Below are 17,488 nucleotides of genomic sequence, written 5' to 3'. Positions count from 1 at the left end.
TCGAGGGACTCCTCAGAGGGAGAGGGGGACCTTGTGCGTTTTTCCCTTGAGAGAGAGGATGCAATCAAGGTCGCTAATCTCTGCTCCAGACCCCCCATAGCTGAGGCCAAAGCCTCCTGTGTCACAAAAACTGGAGCAAGTGGGACAAGGGCAGAACAGGCATCTGACAGCCCTGATGGTTCACCCTGGGCCTCCTTCAATTTTTCAGGAGAGGAAGCAGCCGCAGGAGCATGCCCGAGATCCTCTGAGCCAGATGGCGATCCCTTTGCTTTTTTGCTTCTAGTCCCTGAGCCTTTAGCCATGATAAAGCTGAGGTTCTCACAATAGTTGCAACTACTTGCGAACCTATAGACCAGCACTGACGCTGCTATTTGATGGTTGGCAAGGTGCAGAGCCCACTATGCGCCTTAAGCAAATGTCACTGTCCACCACCAGTACTAAATACTGAAGTATGTGCACAAGATCTCTGTGTCCACCGTCAGCCAGAACCAGTTAGGTGGACTGGAGCATATAAGGACTAGGTGTATCACCTGACCTGCTCTGTCCTGTAATCTCAAGTCTCATAGAGAACAGCTGAGATAGACCCCCTGCGCGCATGCGCACGCGCGCGCCGCTGTTAGGCGTGCACCACGAGGCTACGCGCGCACACGTAGCCGCACATGTCGTCACACGCATCTCACGGAGCACGCCGCGCACATTCGTGCGCATCGGAGCAGCGTACAAAAATTTCATTTGTGCGCGCGCGCGTGCGCCTAAGACACATCAATGTCGCGCGCGCATGACGCTACGCGCCATGCATGAGGATGGAACCCACAGCTCCATGTGAGAACCAGGTAAGCCAAGTGAAGCCAAACATTTTGGACAACTTTTCTCTGCTTTTAACCTGCACAGGAGGGGCTAACTACCTGACTAGAGATACCCCTCCTCCCCACAACACACAGGACCATCAGACAGTTAGCTTTAGGCAAACATAATGGCTCAAATAAAGGAAGGTTACTCCTAGGACCAAGTCCTGAAGCACCTTCACTTACCTGATCCAACGCTGCAGGACTTTGCATAACAGACAGTCCAATCTTCACCCATCACGGAGAGCAGCGTCTATAGACCTTCAGGGACCGGGGTCCATGGACAGGAACACCACACCCCTGGACCCATATCGCACCCTGTCAGTAAACTTTTGGTATTAGGAAATTGACCAAAGTACTGAATAACCAGGATCCAGCTCTCAAAGAGAAGCATTACAGGCCAAACCCCGTTCTTCTTAACCGGGGCCCGGGTACCGTCCACTTTGGCTCAGAAGCACTTTGGACGGATCCGGATTTCATGGAGGCTTTTTACATCCAATATGGATCCCTCCAGTGGAGCTCCTTGGAGCACATGTTCACTCGTGACCAACACCTTAGACACTGGCAAAAAACTGAGGCACTCCCGGTATGGGAGGGGTTATATAGGGGAGGGAACTTCTTGCCTTAAGGGCGTGCCAGTGTCCACACCTGAAGGTACTCTCTATAACCCACATAGTAATTACTATGCTTCTCTGTGTCCCGTGATGTACGATAAAGAAAACAGAAATTTATTGCATTACCAGAGATAATTTAATTCAAAAAAATATTTTTAGTATAAAAGTGGGTACTCACAAAATGCAAAATGTCAATTACTGCACTGTTCCTCAAAGAAACATACTGACTGACCTAAGGTAGTATCCTCAGAGGCTCCAACATCCACTTGATAGAATGGCTTTCAGGGACTGCTCAGGAGCTGTAGAGCACCCTTAGTGGTCCACAAGGCAATACATCATTGTGCAGGGTCCAGTGCCGACCCAACAATGTTACAGGTCGTCCTTGCATGTCCAGTGTGGGATCTGAGTACCATTCTTCTTAGTGTTGAAAAGCCATAAGAAAAAGGAACTGGAAAAGGATAGTCTCCTAATCCCAGGTGGAACGGTTGACAAGCTAGCTATGTTTTTGTTCAGAGACTGCAAAAATTCTGAAACAAAAATTATTTTAACAATTTTTACATAAGGTATTATGATATTTCTGTTTGGTGCCTTATAAAGACCTAAAAAAAAAGGGACAGAAAGGGAAGACTACCACTAAAATTTGGGGGAGCACAGAAGGAAGACTTAGAGGGCAACGCTCACAAAGTGGTGCAAATGTCACGTCCAGTTGGCTATAGTTAAAGCGATGGTAAACCACAAAAAATAAAAATAAAATTTGGCCCTTGCAGGAGAATGTCATAATGTGCTAGTATGCATCATGGTTACCAGGACAGGCTTCCCTCTTCACCCAATCTTCCTTCCAGGTTTACGGGCTCCAGCCATTCGAATGGCCGAGTCACAGTTTTGTCACTCCCACACATGGGAGTCACAGCCTGTGGCACAGAGCTCCGAATGAATGGCACCATACACTCAGAGCGCATGTGCCAGTGATGTCACTGGCTGCTACGAATGTAAATATCTCCTAAACGGTGCACCTACCTACAGTTAAGCTTATAATAAGGCTTACCTGTAGGTAAAGTCATTCAGGTGGCTTTACCACCGCTTTAATTCTTAATGGAATTGAGAGAACATGGTTAAACCATTTCCACTCCCCTATACACCCAGGGCTGTCTTTACCTGCATGGGGGGTACAGGTGCTGCATGTCATTGATTTAAACAGGCTGTCTGCACGAACGCTCGTTCGAAGTGCAAAGAACACTTGTGTGAAAGTGCGTTTAATGCTGGACTCCATATCAGCTAGACACTAAATTAAGTCAGGCACAATGTTCACTGGAATTACATGTATGTTATAAAATAATGAGCCAGAGTAATATTCAGCTTTTACTACATTTGCCAACATACAGAACCAAAGCCTGCATTTTTACTAACACCTCCCCTCCCTGTGTCATCCAGCTCATCATATCTTTTACACTCACCATTACATAGTAGTGCCGGAAGAGCTTCAGTTTTGCCAAGTTAATGGCCGCTGTGAAAAGAAAGAAAAAAAAACAAAAATTACCAAAAGTCACAAAGATGATGAAATGTTAGGCAGATCATTTTAGCCCTATCAGACATTACAGCCAACCTGGTGACCTGACGTTTCTCTTTTTCACCAAGGCCCGATTCACACTGCCGTGACTTCAAAGTCGCGCAACATCGGCACCACTTGCATATGACTTCTTTAACAGAAGTCAATACAAGTCGTGTCGAAGTCAGACCAAAAGTAATGCAGGAACCTTTTTCTAAGTCAAAGCGATTCAAGTCACTCCTATTAGAACGGTTCCATTGCACTTAATGGGGTGTGACCTGTGATGCGACATGTGTTCTCAAAGTCGAAGCGCATTTCGCACCAGTGTGAACTAGGCCTTAAAGCGGAAGTAAACCCACTTTTTTTGCGGTTTCAGAAAACGGTTGCATGCTGGGATTGCGAACAGTGACATTTGCTTGTGCTATCCAACAAGCTGTCAAACCATCCAATAGCTGGTGGCATAACTGATCACATGTGTAGCACCATGGCAGTTAAAGATCGAACAGAGACGAAGATGGCAGCTTACTTGGCTATAAAAAAATAGGAGGGTTTAAGTCTACTTTAAATATAGTTGGGCCATCTCCCTTGCTCGTCAGTGTATATGCATGCAGTACACCCGATTGGCTACAAGAGCTGCCATCTCTCTCCCTGTTGGAATGGGATTTAATGCAGAGCTCCACCCTAAAGTGGAACTTCCGCTCATCGGAACCCCCCCCCTCCGGTCTCACATTTGACACCTTTCAGGGGGGAGGGGGGTGCAGATAGGTATTTGCACCCACTTCCGGCCACACCGTCTGCAGGTAGACTGCGGGCAGGACGTCAAATTCACCCCCCCCCCCCAGTTGTGTTCTGGGAAACACACAGCTCCCAGAACACAGCGGGGACCAGTGAGCACGGCGCACACAACTCGCGCATGCGCCGTAGGGAACCGGGCAGTGAAGCCGGATGGATGGCGTGGGTGCAGCAGAGTGACGAGCGATCGCTCGTCCTCTGCTGCTGACGGAGCTGGACTCCAGGACAGGTAAGTGTCCTAATATTAAAAGTCAGCAGCTGCAGTATTTGTAGCTGCTGGCTTTTAATATTTTTTTTTTTTTGGCAGACATCCGCTTTAAGCAATTTATTTATCCATATTGTTCACACAGTTCTACAGAATCAGAGTGTTGAAGCACAACTGAGCTCCTTTCAAATAGTTCATGGAAAGAACAAAGTCAACCTACTATCAATTAATTTGATCGATGAACAAACGTTGATCATTTTATAGATTTGATTAGATTTAGTACATTAAAAGAATAATTGGAATGAAATTAAAATAAATCCAAAACAGGAATCCTGTCAAATAATCCTATATACAGCAACTGACTAAAAATAGTAGATTTTGCATTTTTCTTCTAAGCAAACTGAAATCGAAATTAGGATAGAACAACTTGATTTTGACATGTACGGCCAGGCTTAGCACTTGACAAAAGGTAAAACTGATCCATGGGAACTGAAGTGGAGCGTCCATGTGTTTTAGACAACACTGGAGATATACACCAGCACAGCGATGGTCCCAGGCAACACAGGACAGCTCTAAGCTAATGTAGCTCAATGTTTATTTGGGAAAACACTGAGCAGACTAGGAAGAGCTGGGAGATTTCTGCACTTGGTGGGGCCATGTGGTCATTGTCTGCAGGGAGAAGCCCTTGTGATCCAAGAATGAGAGAGTGCTGAACTACGAAAGAGGTAATTGCAAATACTTTATGAGGTTTCCTGAAGTGGTACTTGTTATCTGAAGGAAATCTACAATCTTTTTAAAGTGTATGTCTGGGCAAAACAAAAAATAAAACATTTTGTATGATACATGCACATTTTCCCATGTTTCAAAATACCTGTTGATTCTACCCAAAAAAAAGCGAGGTCCCATCTTTCTGCTGTTGGTGGACAACAGAGTGCTTGGCTGCAGCACGGAATTCTGTAGCAGGATCTTCAGCCCTGCTCAATTTCCTGCTGGACTATATAAAAACTCTGCCCATCCCCAATTATCTCTGTCCTGCTTCACGTTCATACATTGGGGTTGATTTACTAAAATTAATAGTATGTGCAAAAAAAAAAAAAAGACGTCCATAGGTTGTCCAAACCCAGAAATCAATAGGGTTGATTCACTAAAACTAAAGAGTGTAAAATCTGGTGCAGCTGTGCACAGAAACCAATCAGCTTCCAGGTTTTTGGTCAAGGCTTGATTGAACAAGCTGAAGTTAGAAGGCGATTGGCTACCATGCAAAGCTGCACCAGATTTTGCACTCTCAAATTTTAGAAAATCAGTCCCATCGATTACTTTTCCAGCAAACAATACTGCCGCCTTGAATCACAGCAGCCTACCTACACACTGGGCTAGAATCAGATAGGTTAGCGGATCTTTAGATCCGCTAACCTATCTGATTTACGTTACGCCGCAGCTATTTTTTGAAGCAAGTGCTTTATTCAGAAAGCACTTGCCTCTAAAGTTGCGGCGGCGTATCGTAAATCCCCCGGCGGAATTCAAATTCCGCGGCTAGGGGGCGTGTACTATTTAAATCAGGCTTTAAACATCCCAAGGAGCACTGTGCAAGCGATAATATTGAAATGGAAGGAGTATCAGACCACTGCAAATCTACGAAGACCTGGCCGTCCCTCTAAACTTTCAGCTCATACAAAGAGAAGACTGATCAGAGATGCAGCCAAGAGGCCCATGATCACTCTGGATGAACTGCAGAGATCTACAGCTGAGGTGGGAGACTCTGTCCATAGGACAACAATCAGTCCCTGTATACTGCACAACTCTGGCCTTTATGGAAGAGTGGCAAGAAGAAAGACATTTCTTAAAGATATCCATAAAAAGTGTCGTTTAAAGTTTGCCACAAGCCACCTGGGAGACACACCAAACATGTGGAAGAAGGTGCTCTGGTCAGATGAAACCAAAATCAGACTTTTTTGCAACATTGCAAAATGTTGTGTTTGGCGTAAAAGCAACACAGCTCATCACCCTGAACACACCATCCCCACTGTGAAACATGGTGGTGGCAGCATCATGGTTTGGGCCTGCTTTTCTTCAGCAGTGACAGGGAAGATGGTTAAAATTGATGGGAAGATGGATGGAGCCAAATACAGGACCATTCTGGAAGAAAACCTGATGGAGTCTGCAAAAAACCTGAGACTGGGACGGAGATTTGTCTTCCAACAAGATCCAAAACATAAAGCAAAATCTACAATGGAATGGTTCACAAATAAACATATCCAGGTGTTAGAATGGCCAAGTCAAAGTCCAGACCTGAAACCAATCGAGAATCTGTGGAAAGAACTGAAAACTGCTGTTCACAAACGCTCTCCATCCAACCTCACTGAGCTCGAGCGGTTTTGCAAGGAGGAATGGGCAAAAATTTCAGTCTCTCGATGTGCAAAACCGATAGAGACATCCCCCAAGCGACTTACAGCTGTAATCGCAGAAAAAGGTGGCGCTACAAAGTATTAACTTAAGGGGGCTGAATAATTTTGCACGCCCAAGTTTTTTATTTGTTAAAAAAGTTTGAAATATCCAATAAATTTCGTTCCACTTCATGATTGTGTCCCACTTGTTGATTCTTTAAAAAAATTACAGTTTTATATCTTTATGTTTGAAGCCGGAAATGTGGCAAAAGGTTGCAAAGTTCAAGGGGCCGAATACTTTCGCAAGGCAGTGTGTGTGTATGTATGTATGTATGTATGTATGTATGTATGTATGTATGTATGTATGTATGTATGTATGTATGTATGTATAGGTGTATTTAGGTTTTGTGCTGCCCTAGGCCTGACTAAACTCGCGCACCCCCTAATTTAAATATGACACACCCCTTCCTGGCAAGGTCACACCCCTTTCTGTTTAAGACCGGCCCTAAAAAAATTGAGTGGGGACACTAGTTCTGAGGGCCAGTTGGGGGGGGCAATGAATTCCCTTAATTTGCATAGATTTCCTCTCACTTCCTGTTTGGCTATGGGGTAGGAAGTTAAGGGAAATCTCTGCAATGGGACGGGGATGGTAAAAAATAAACTGACAGGGGCTCTAACCCCCCCCCCCCTTTAATCTATCCACAATTAAAAACAAAGTGTAGCCTATAGTTCTACTTTAAGCACACATTTCTGATAATTTTATGGAGAAGACTAAGAAGATATAACCATGGAAATGGTGCAGCAGACCCCCCCCCCCCCCCCACAGTTGCAGAATGCCGGCAGCCTGCATACCAGAAGCAGTGTGGCCGCTTTATGGGGGGCGCTAGACTAATTTGCCTCTCAGCCCAGTCTGCCCCATAAGACTGCCGCTACACTAACAGTGTAGCGCAAGCCGGCGGGGACTCTTTTCGTGCTGCCCCCCTGCAAACTGTTGGCCTAGGCCAGGATACAACTATGTATGTATGCATGTGTGTGTGTGTGTGTATATGTATATATATATATATATATATATATATATATATATATATATATATATAATCTCAATCATACCATTACAATTTCCTTTGAAGACACTGGGCCGGATTCAGATACAATGGCTTATCTGTCCGATACGTTACGCCGCTCTAACTTTGGGCGCAAGTTCTTTATTCAGCAGTATTCGCGAACGACTTACGCAAACGACGTAAAATTTCAAAACTCGGCGCGGGAACGACGGCCATACTTAACATTAGCTACCCCTCATATAGCAGGGGTAACTATACGCCGGAAAAAGCCGAACGCAAACGACGTAAAAAAAAAGCGCCGGGCAGTCGTTCGTTTCTGCGTAAATCCTCATTTGCATATTCCTTGCGTAAAAATATGGAAGCGCCACCTAGCGGCCAGCCTGGAATTGCAGCCTAAGATCCGACCGTGTAAGACACTTACACCTGTCTGATCTTAGGGATAGCTATGCGTAACTGATTCTCTGAATCAGTCGCATAGATACGACCGGCGGAACTCAGATACAACGGCGTATCAGGAGATACGCAGTCGTATCTCTTTCCGAATCCGGCCCACTGACTTTACGACATCAACCTCTAGTGAACCCCCATAGGAATATAGGCCGAATGCATATGGGGACCAGAAGTTAAACCAACAGCCATCATAGACTGTTTTGGTTGAGATTCTCTGTCTTGGAAACCAATACATTTTTTGCCACACTTTAGTGAATATTTTATTATCTATACAATACAGCTTCAGTCCAACCATACAGTATGCAGACTACACAGGGGGAGCAGAGTTAAACTTCAGGCACTCAAAATACATGAAAAAAGTTAATAAAAAAAATTAATGGTACAAAATAGAAGAAATAAGATCCCCTCAGTCAAATCACTTTACAAATTTCCCATCTAAATGTTGTAGTTGCAGGACAAGGATATGCTCTTGTAAGAGCAGCACAGGAATCTTATTGATTCTTTTGGATAAACATATTAAACCATTCTAATACAATGTAACAGAAAATCAAAACCATTATCTCCAAAGGTTACACTATAAAAACCTTCAGATAAGGCCACTTTGTACCAATTACGCTGCTTCTTATAAAACCTAATAATTAATGGTGGCAGAGCGGGCAGCAAGGGACCAGACAGTGGTGGTTTTGTAGAATCAGGAGAGATGGGAAGGAAGGTAATTATCTTGATTAAGGCTGGAAATTACTACAATCACCAAGTTCAGACAAACCTCTTAATCACCTGTTCGACATTTTCAGAATGAAAAGTTTCCAAAAGCCCAATTGAAGGTTCTCATTCATCTAGGTCATTGAATATCTATTAGCAGTTTGTTACATTTGAATAATTTGTTCTGCAACGTTGAAAACATTTAACTTCTCAAAGTTTCTTCTTTAATTCTGATAAGCGTTCATGAGGCTCATTAGAACTTAAAGATGTATAGCACGTATTGGCAGTTTTTACATGGGTACAGCTTGGTGGCGAGCAGGCTCAGGAAGCAGCATGGCAGCCACTGGGCATGAGGCCCAACAGCTGGTGGGGATCACTGCAGCAGTGGTGCCTACTACAGTGATTTCTATCTTCTACAGGGATCCCACAGGTATGGTACCATACATTGGACCAGAGTAAAAATTCTCATAACTGGAATTAGGATTTAATAATTGGCTTGTAGAAGCTACAAACCATCAGTATTACAGGACAAATCAAGTCCATTACCATCAATTGAACTTAGGGGCTCGTTCACATAGGCATTTTCTGCATAAAAGGTTCTTGCTGGCAGAGCTAGAAGATTCTGCATAAAAGTATGCCATTATGTGTGTAAAATCTGCAGCTGGGTCCTATTTTTTTTATGTGCGGAAAAACACAGTGCACATTATTGTATGTAGATACAGCAGTGCTATAGTGCTGCATTTAGATGCATGCAAAACTATTGCTGTATAGAACTAAATGCAGCGCTTTTGTTTGTTTATGCCCAAGTGAATGAGCTCTAAAATAAGTTAATCTTTGAAGAAAAAAAAAAAAAAAAAAACAATATTTTTACCCTATGAGCCTGCAAAGCATTGCACCCACAAAATGCATTCAGTGGGTCAACCACCTTCAGTCCAAAGTCGCTCGCTGTAAAAAATCAAAATAGTTGGGCTGAAAATTGTCAGCCAAAAAGCGTCTGCATCCAATCAGTTAGTGGGGCGATTGTTAAAAGATAGTGGAGGGAGATTTGTCAATCCATTCTATATAGCAAGGACAGGTTAGGTCCCCCCCCCCCCCCACCCAAGAAAAATAAATAAATGCAAAAAAATATTGTATGGCCAGCTTATTGATTGTAGAGCTATAAGTCCGACTCAGCAGGGGGTGTTTCTGCAAGGAGATTCACACAGAAAGCAAAGGTTTCCCTCTATAACTGCTGGCAGGGGGCATGTTTTTCTATTTAAACTGTGGCTGCTTTAGAAACCACCCCCCTAAACAAAAAACGGACTGTGGGGACATGATCGTATAGGCAGGCGAGGCTAGCTATATGGTGTGCCTTGTGCGCAAATGCTACAAAACCTATAAACAAATTGTCAGTGTTGACTTTTTTTTTTTAAGCTTTAAGGTTATAAAAGAAAAAACACTAACTTTATACACAACTGCACATTGCAACAAGCTGATGTTTTTTTTATTTTTGTGGGTTGCGTCGCACAAAACTGCAGACATTGTATGGTGTGAACAGGGCACATAGAGAACAATTGTGCAGATCCCTCCCTTCTAGATTGTAAGCTCTAACGAGCAAGGCCCTCCGATCCCTCCTGTATTGAATTGTAACTGTACTGTCTGCCCTCATGTTGTAAAGCGCTGCGCAAACTGTAATGATAATATTATATAATATATAATAATAATAATAATAATAATAATAAATACAGCCCAAGTCCCTGGATATGATTTGAGCCCTAAGACATGGAAAGCGTTTTATTTTGATGCACCCAGCATACGCTTAGCTGATCTAGTTCAAACAGATTTTATTGAAAAAAATAAACACCTTACAGCATTACTTGTTGGTAGGCAACAATAGTATTTAGCCAATTTAAACTGAAGGTTCAATTTGGCTTGAAGCCAAGTGGATTGTGGGAAGGAAAGTTCTTTTATAACAGGGAAAGAAGATAGCATCTCTACATCTCATGTTGTCCTCAGCCGGGATACCCACTCCCAGTGTTTATATCAGATGCCTCCATTAATTTCCTGTACTCTCCTATGTCAGTACACACTGCACAGTACAAACAAATAAGAACTCCACTTTAACTCTCAACGGAAAAAACAACCAATACTAGACAAAACAGAAAATCCGGCTGATACTCTGATGCTTTCACATTAATACTCGCTGACCCAGAACAAATATAGCAGATATCCTTTTTTTTTTTTTTAACACTCATTTACAGCAGGTTTGATCCAGAACCGTGACTTTAACATGCTGAAGTCAGGCATCTTGCATTTTCAGAAGGAGGCCTGCAAAAAAAGCCCCCCCACCCATAACGTCACTCCTGGCAAAGTTCCTTTGGGGTCGGTTCGCACCGGGATTGTATAGGAATGTGTGACGCCTTCCTGTACAGCAGGGGTATTGAATTAAAATTCATGAATTTCCGATCAGTAAAATTTTCTTCCAGAAGAGGTCCAAATCGCATTTTTTTGCGCAAGGTCTCCTCATCACAGCCCCTCATTTTATATCACAATCCTGTTCTGACATTAGTGTCCCTAGTCCCCTACTATACATTACTGTCCACTGCCCCGTCAAAATCAAGACACACTTTACATCACCCCACAGCACAGCCCCCCCATTCCTTAATCTTTCCAAAGCACTGTCATGCTTCACATCACCACCCCTCACCCCCTCCACAGCACTGTGTTTCTGGCAGAACAACAGGTATTGCTCCATTTGCAGCCATTTTAAAATGGATGAAATATAGGAAAATGTGCAAGTACAGCATAGATGTACTAAAAGTCTCTACCCCCAGACATTCTCTTAAACTAGCCTAAGGCCCCTTTCACATGGGTGGACTCTGGCAGCGGATCCACCTGCTCATCGGGCAATCGGTCTGCTGATCCCTGCTGAGCAGGCGAATGACAGGTCCGTATCTGCTCTGCTTATGCAAAGCGGACATGGAACACAGTTTGCTCTCCTCTATGAGGTAGTCAAATGGAAGTCATCCGATCTGATTTGCCACACAAATGGGGAACAGATCCCCCATCCGTCTTTTAGTGCATAGGAACGGATGCCATCATTCACATGTCCATTAACATCCGCGACTCCATAGAGGGCAATGGATGTCTGATCCTAAAAAACTGACAGGCGGACCCAATTAGTCTGCCAGAGTGAAAGGGGCCTTAAGTTGTCAACATGCTGGAAAAGTTCTGCAAAAACACGGGTTCATATTTTGAAATTGGTTGTTAGGAAAAGCCACATCAATAAACCTGTCTCAGCATCATTTGTACTGTATAAAGCAAGCAAAAAAAGAAACATTTTGTGGAGACGTCCGTACAAAGCCTGCTTTATTTTACCATCACGAGGGATGCCACGGTGGCACACAGCCTCGGAGTTGACAGTTCAGTAATTAAAATGTAGCAGTCCCCTCTGAATGATTTGGGCTAATGTAAGTAATGGAGGTTTTGTTTACATGTGTAAACATGCTGTGTTCCCGGGGTCACTGCGTCAGACAGCCGCGTGGCATATCCCCGACCCTTATATAGGCAGGCCCAGGGTAGAGGTATGCGACAGAGCAAAAAGAAAAGAATTGTACTACAAAAAAAGTAGCGACATGGCGGACTTTAGAGGGCAATCACAGGGACGTATATTGTTATAAAAATAAAGTTTAATTACAAAATAGTACATATACAGAAAAATTCATATAAAAAATATTGTCAAGAAAGAGAACATAGATACATATTCGAGCAATAAAACGTCTCGCCGACGCGTTTCGCCTTTCGGCTTCTTCTGGACGAGTTGTATGGTTTTATAACACGAAAGTATTGCTACTTGTATGTGTCTGAAAGAGAGTTGTACATTTTTAGCATCTAGATAACATAAAACATAATCCAATAAAAAATGAAGGGCAGCATGCAATAGAGCCAAACATAGTACCAATGAAGTTGGTGGTCATCTGCATACATCAAGGATCGTTAGGTTAGTACCAAAATGTAGGTACATGAGCTGTTAAAACAGAGAAAAAAAATATAATAACCAGAAACTGACAAGCAAAATATCTCAGTGTGTATGTAGCTTTATATATGCGTAAACAATGTACGCATATATATATGCATAATATTGCGCTTGAGCAAACAAAGAGGGCCAAATAGGAGACCTACCCGGTTAGCAATAAAGACACGATTTCCTGATGGTATGGGGAGCCACAATAGTAATAGGTTCTAGGAGAGAAAAGGGGGAGCAGGTAAATGTTTCTGTGCATATGGTGAAACCTAATGAGAATATAGACAGCAGCCAAAATGGTAAATAAATAAGATGTCCGGAATGACAAATATCAAAAGTAGTTGAATTACCTCGAAGATAGTATAAAAAGGCAACAACCGGGACCAGCAAGGCAGAAGACAGGTAAAAAGAACCTGGAGGGAAAGTAGATTCCGTCGCTGGGTAACTACACTGCACTGTCCGCAGTAGAGGGCAGAAAAGGCTTTGAAACCTATATAAAAAATGGCCAGAATAACCCATATGCACAGCGAGTGAAAGTAACAAAAAAACAGGGATAGCAATAGGGTATTACCTTGCCGCTTGTGAAGTGATGTGTGTCCCGGGGAGGTAGCAGCCTGTGCTCCACGCCGAGGCAACGGCTGGAGCTGGCTTTAAATAGGCCTGATCAGGGAGGGTGTGTCACGTCGGAGAGACGCGATGACGTCATCGTCATCGCGCCTGGGCCTACGGCGCATAAACAAAGGAACATCAGCTGGGGTTGAATGAGCTCCAACCAATGGGCGACTTGTGTCCCTGCTGACATGCATATCCATGCCTGCCTATCCCAACGAGACCCAACAAGTGGGCGTGACTATAGGCGGGGCGGCATCGATCGTAATCATAGATCATGCCAGCCCCCAGGTTAAGATAGAAATCACTGAAAGAAGCCGCATCAACAAACCAGTATGAGTAAAAAGATAAAATATATGATAAATGAAAAAATATATATATCGGGGCAAGGAGAGAGAGAAACTAATAGTAGTTTGATGACCCGTTAGTAAGAATGGACCATAACAAGGAAAAAAGAACCTAGGTAAAAAAACCCCATTTGTAGTAGCTCAAGCAGACAATATAAATGCAGTGAGGTTAATTGACCACAAGATGGCAGATAAAGAACAGGACGGAAAAGCCTGTAACAACCAGCGATGGTAACAAGTAAGGGATCAATTGCATGCTGACAGTCAATAGGATTAAAAACTGTTCAAATATTACAGCAAATGGATATTTTCACATTGTATCCAATTCCCTGATCAAGGATATTTGAAATTAAATTTTTTCCACATCCATATTTATATATATATATACATACATATTGGTTTTCAAAAGAAAAAACAGATTTAAACATTAGATAATTAGATAATTTTTCTCTATTATTTTAGTTCCCTAGTGAATAGACATCCATATATTTCAAGGGGTCAAGTGTGGATACAGGACCTTATTTCTTGTTTTCCTAAATACATAGGTACATTTGTAGGGTGGAAAAAAGGATGGTATATTTAGGCAATGGATATATCAACAGGGCATTATTGGGGAGAACATGTTAGGGGGGGTCAAAGAGTTTTGCCGCCTATCACCGATTGGCAAGGTGGGACACACATCACTTCACAAGCGGCAAGGTAATACCCTATTGCTATCCCTGTTTTTTTGTTACTTTCACTCGCTGTGCATATGGGTTATTCTGGCCATTTTTTATATAGGTTTCAAAGCCTTTTCTGCCCTCTACTGCGGACAGTGCAGTGTAGTTACCCAGCGACGGAATCTACTTTCCCTCCAGGTTCTTTTTACCTGTCTTCTGCCTTGCTGGTCCCGGTTGTTGCCTTTCTATACTATCTTCGAGGTAATTCAACTACTTTTGATATTTGTCATTCCGGACATCTTATTTATTTACCATTTTGGCTGCTGTCTATATTCTCATTAGGTTTCACCATATGCACAGAAACATTTACCTGCTCCCCCTTTTCTCTCCTAGAACCTATTACTATTGTGGCTCCCCATACCATCAGGAAATCGTGTCTTTATTGCTAACCGGGTAGGTCTCCTATTTGGCCCTCTTTGTTTGCTCAAGCGCAATATTATGCATATATATATGCGTACATTGTTTACGCATATATAAAGCTACATACACACTGAGATATTTTGCTTGTCAGTTTCTGGTTATTATATTTTTTTTCTCTGTTTTAACAGCTCATGTACCTACATTTTGGTACTAACCTAACGATCCTTGATGTATGCAGATGACCACCAACTTCATTGGTACTATGTTTGGCTCTATTGCATGCTGCCCTTCATTTTTTATTGGATTATGTTTTATGTTATCTAGATGCTAAAAATGTACAACTCTCTTTCAGACACATACAAGTAGCAATACTTTCGTGTTATAAAACCATACAACTCGTCCAGAAGAAGCCGAAAGGCGAAACGCGTCGGCGAGACGTTTTATTGCTCGAATATGTATCTATGTTCTCTTTCTTGACAATATTTTTTATATGAATTTTTCTGTATATGTACTATTTTGTAATTAAACTTTATTTTTATAACAATATACGTCCCTGTGATTGCCCTCTAAAGTCCGCCATGTCGCTACTTTTTTTGTAGTACAATTCTTTTCTTTTTGAACCAATACTTCGGATGTGGGCTAATGTGAGTGCCTTATTGTTTTCTTCCCCCCTGACCCTCTTTTGAAATTATCCTGGGTGGTAAACACCAACCTGTCCTCTTGCACTCGTGGGTATGCCAATCCCCTACTAGGATCTGGCTCCCCCCTCTCCTCCCTTTAATAGATTTTTTGTTTTGCTATATATTGGTATTCCTTTCTTTTTTTCTTTTTTCCTTTTTATAGTTATAGATATAATACTTTATTTGGTTTTGTTTCCAATATCCTGTTCACACCTTTGTGTGATTTAGCTATATTGGCTACACATCAGCGACAATGGCTACTTTCTCGGGCAATGATTGGGAGGACTTCATGATAGGGATTCAAAAAACATGTTACACGTCCAAATCCAATGAGGTAGAATACGAAATAGTCTATCAAAAACTTTTACAAACTTTTGAACGCAAATCGAGTCTTTTCTGGCATATAAAATATTTTGAACAATATATTATAAGCGGACTGAACCCTAAAGGATTAAGGGTACAGGTGTTCCCAAATATCTGGGCCATTGATAGCGATCTCAAGGCCCGATGGGAAGAAAACCTCTACATGTGCTCCAAAAAAATGATGGAGCTTATGGTAGAATATTATATGCAAGAGTTAAAAATAGTCGATTGCGAAATAAAAAGAATCTACGACGAAAATAGTCAAATACTCAATAAATCTGAATTTGGTAGCTACGATACACGACTCAAGGAACACATACAGACCTTTACTAGTGATTTGCTGAATAAGAAGGAAGAAAAATTATCACGCGATAAATTAGCCTTTGCAGGGAAATATGCTTATAATTGGCCTAATACCAATGGACAACGTGGGGGACATAGGACCTTTGGACCTAATAGAAATAGGAAGGGCCCCAACCAAAAAGACAAGAACAGGGAGAAAGACAAATACGCTGACTCTGATTCTTCTGCTAATTCTCTCATTTCACAGAACTCCAAATTCAGCGACCAAGGACGAACAAGAGGTCGACAGACCAGGAAACGGCAACAACAAGGTGGTGGGCATCTATCGGGCACCGTGAGTAAAAAACATATCACTGACGTATCAGACGGAGCTAATACTGACACCCAAATGGATACATCTAACCGCGACTTAGCAACGGTAGGAACACACACCGTTTCCATGTTTCCTCACGCTGCACCGGGTGTCTCCTCTGAGAATCTTTCTACCCTTCCCAAACTATCGACATCAGATGACCATCTGCGACAGAATATTATAGAGACAGCTCAAAACATGGCTAAATCCCATACCAGTGGCAATAAGGAAGGGAAGGTAAGGGATGGTCCTAAGTGACGTATGGATCACTTTTTTCCACGTATCCCCTATACTGATCCGACCATTGCTCAATCTGACACTTCCAGTGTTGCATTGCCTCTACCTCCCAATACACCAGATGCCAATGATAGTCCTCGTTTGGAGGTAATCAATCTATCATCTTATAATTTAAGTACAATAGAAACTGATCTCCTTAGTTTAGGTCTCAGTTTTTGCCCTAACCCAAGATTGAATAAATTCGAACTTATAAAAGATCTTTACCTGTTCGCGCGCAAGTTGACTTTCAACTTTATGTACGACAGTGAAAGATGTAAAAAACAAACGGACATCATACAACAGGACACATGGAAAGAATTTACGGTAGCGGATTTCCGCGCCCTAAAAACTCTGGTTCTTTTATTGGAAGAGAATGAGGGTAATTCAACACTGGAGGACCCACTTGAATCTGAGGAAACAATAGGACAACGAGTACAACTTAACCGTTACCAAAACGATCTAGATGCCCTAGAGAAGGCAGTAAAGAAAAAATCCTTAAAGTTTCCACCACTACAGACAAATCCCAACATTTGGGCCTTCTTAATGCAGGCAATCAAGGATATTGAATCCCTGCCTCCCTGCCTATACCAAGACAATAATCTCACTTCGGCCCAGACCCAGGCCCTTGTAAATCTAAGCAATAGCCCCCAATTGGTGATCAAGCCCTCGGACAAGGGCGGCAATGTCGTGGTGATGAACGAGTTGAACTACCGCAACATGTGCTGGGATATACTCAAGAATAGGGATTGGTACAGACCGGTTCCGATCGATCTTATCGATAGATTCAACCAGCAGTACAATGATACCATTCAAGCGGCCCTCTCCGAGGGCTTGATCACCAAACCCATGTTCGATGGCATTCAGGTTCCTTACC

At 42.6% G+C, this 17,488-nt stretch overlaps 1 protein-coding gene across 5 annotated transcripts in view; it reads right to left on the bottom strand.

Annotated features, from left to right (window-relative positions):
- GPR107 (G protein-coupled receptor 107) overlaps positions 1–17,488 on the bottom strand; it is a 156,075-nt gene that overhangs the window by 22,937 nt on the left and 115,650 nt on the right. For all 5 annotated transcript variants that reach the window (XM_040324639.1, XM_040324640.1, XM_040324641.1 and 2 more), the window contains one exon: positions 2,914–2,963. In XM_040324639.1, coding sequence (XP_040180573.1) covers positions 2,914–2,963 — 50 coding nt within the window. The remainder of the gene's footprint in view (positions 1–2,913; positions 2,964–17,488) is intronic.

The sequence above is a fragment of the Rana temporaria genome, chromosome 9 (assembly GCF_905171775.1).
Source record: "Rana temporaria chromosome 9, aRanTem1.1, whole genome shotgun sequence".
In the NCBI taxonomy this organism is placed as follows: domain Eukaryota; kingdom Metazoa; phylum Chordata; class Amphibia; order Anura; family Ranidae; genus Rana; species Rana temporaria.
Note: the sequence above shows the minus strand (reverse complement) of the source record. Positions and strands in the feature narration are given on the sequence as shown.